This window comes from Colobus angolensis, unplaced genomic scaffold, assembly GCF_000951035.1.
Source record: "Colobus angolensis palliatus isolate OR3802 unplaced genomic scaffold, Cang.pa_1.0 Scaffold76, whole genome shotgun sequence".
NCBI classification, from domain to species: domain Eukaryota; kingdom Metazoa; phylum Chordata; class Mammalia; order Primates; family Cercopithecidae; genus Colobus; species Colobus angolensis.
Window position 1 is genome coordinate 263,116 of NW_012121376.1, and position 1,465 is coordinate 264,580.

The 1,465-nt window shown below is 52.8% G+C and overlaps 1 protein-coding gene across 1 annotated transcript in view; it reads right to left on the reverse strand.

Annotated features, from left to right (window-relative positions):
• The window catches only part of SPIRE2 (spire-type actin nucleation factor 2), a 26,757-nt gene extending 26,067 nt beyond the window's left edge, over positions 1-690 (reverse strand). The window contains exon 1 of the mRNA XM_011928066.1: positions 646-690. Within this exon, the coding sequence (XP_011783456.1) occupies positions 646-678 (33 nt within the window). The 5' untranslated portion in view covers positions 679-690. The remainder of the gene's footprint in view (positions 1-645) is intronic.
• Between the last annotated feature and the right edge of the window lie 775 nt (positions 691-1,465).

The window sequence follows — 1,465 nt, forward strand, 5'->3', positions numbered from 1 at the left end:
GAGGCTGAGGCAGGAGAATGGCGTAAACCCGGGAGGCGGAGCTTGCAGTGAGCCGAGATCCGGCCACTGCACTCCAGCCTGGGCGACAGAGCAAGACTCCGTCTCAAAATAAATAAATAAATAAAATAAAATAAAATGAACAAAAGCAAAAAACCAAACAAAACCAAAAAGGCAGTAGAAAGATAAAACATGAAGTTGCAGATGTGACTTCAGGGCAGGTGAGTGGGAGAGGAAGGCACTGCCATGCTGAGGTCCGAGTTTTGGTTGGGTGGGGTTTCTGGGCACTGGTCATCAGGCTGATTTTTTCCTGTTTGCACCTGAAGTCCTCACCCTGACCCTGGCTCTGTGTCTGCGAGGCCGGCCCTGTAGACATCACCTGGGGTCCTCATCTGTCCAGCTATGGAAAGAGGCAATACCACTGCCTCTTCTCCCGGCCGGAAGCACCCACGGGGGCCCTCCCCACCCTGGTGGTCTCCTCCCCATCTGCTTTCTGTGAGCAGAGTTTTATTAAACCTGTTGGGTATTTTATCTGCACCTGCCTCGCTGAAACAACTGTGTAACTATGTATGCTTTATAATTTACATTTTAAGATGCAGGTATGTTTTAATACACATCAAGTAATATTTGGAATTTTTAAAAAAGTACCTGGGCTTCCGAGCTGGCTAGTGGTACCACCATGGTTGCGGGTTCTGTAAGAGAAGTGGGAGTTAAGGTATTTGTCAGCATCTCCAGGACCCCGATAAACATAGCTGTCCACCCACCTCCCCTCAGGAACACACGCCACATCCCCTGTCTCCGCCGGAAAACCAGAAAGCTCACAGCAGGCCCAGCCACTCCGTCATTGGGACACACACCTAGGAGGCCCAGCTCGAGCTGGATCTAAGCAGGATACCCAGGTATACGGGCCAGGAGAGCAAGGCAGCCCCTGCCTGCAGAAGGATGATGGTCAGCTGGTGGACAGACCCCCAATGCCCCACGCAGCAGCCCCACTCCATGGTGACCACTCAGAGGGGAGTCAGGGCTGGAGAGCAGCCAATGGGTCCCAGTCTGTCCTGGGCAAAGCAGGAGGCTGGCTGCCCCTAGGGAAACTTGGCCGCGAGGAAGAGTGAAGGAGGAGGAGACCAAATGTGGTGGCTCACACCTATAATCCCAGCACTTTGAGAGGCTGAGATGGGAGAACTGCTGGCAGCCAGGAGTTCAAAACCAGCCTGGACAACACAGTAAGACCCTGTGGCTACAAAACATTTTAAAATTACTTTGGCAAGGCCAGGCACGGTGGCTCACTCCTGTCATCCTAGCACTTTGGGAGGCCGAGGTGGGTGGATCACAAGGTCAGGAGATCGAGACCATCCTGTCTAACACGGTGAAACCCCGTCCCTACTAAAAATACAAAAACAGGCTGGGCACAGTGACTCATGCCTGTAATCCAAGCACTTTGGGAGGCCAAGGTGGGTGGATCATGAGG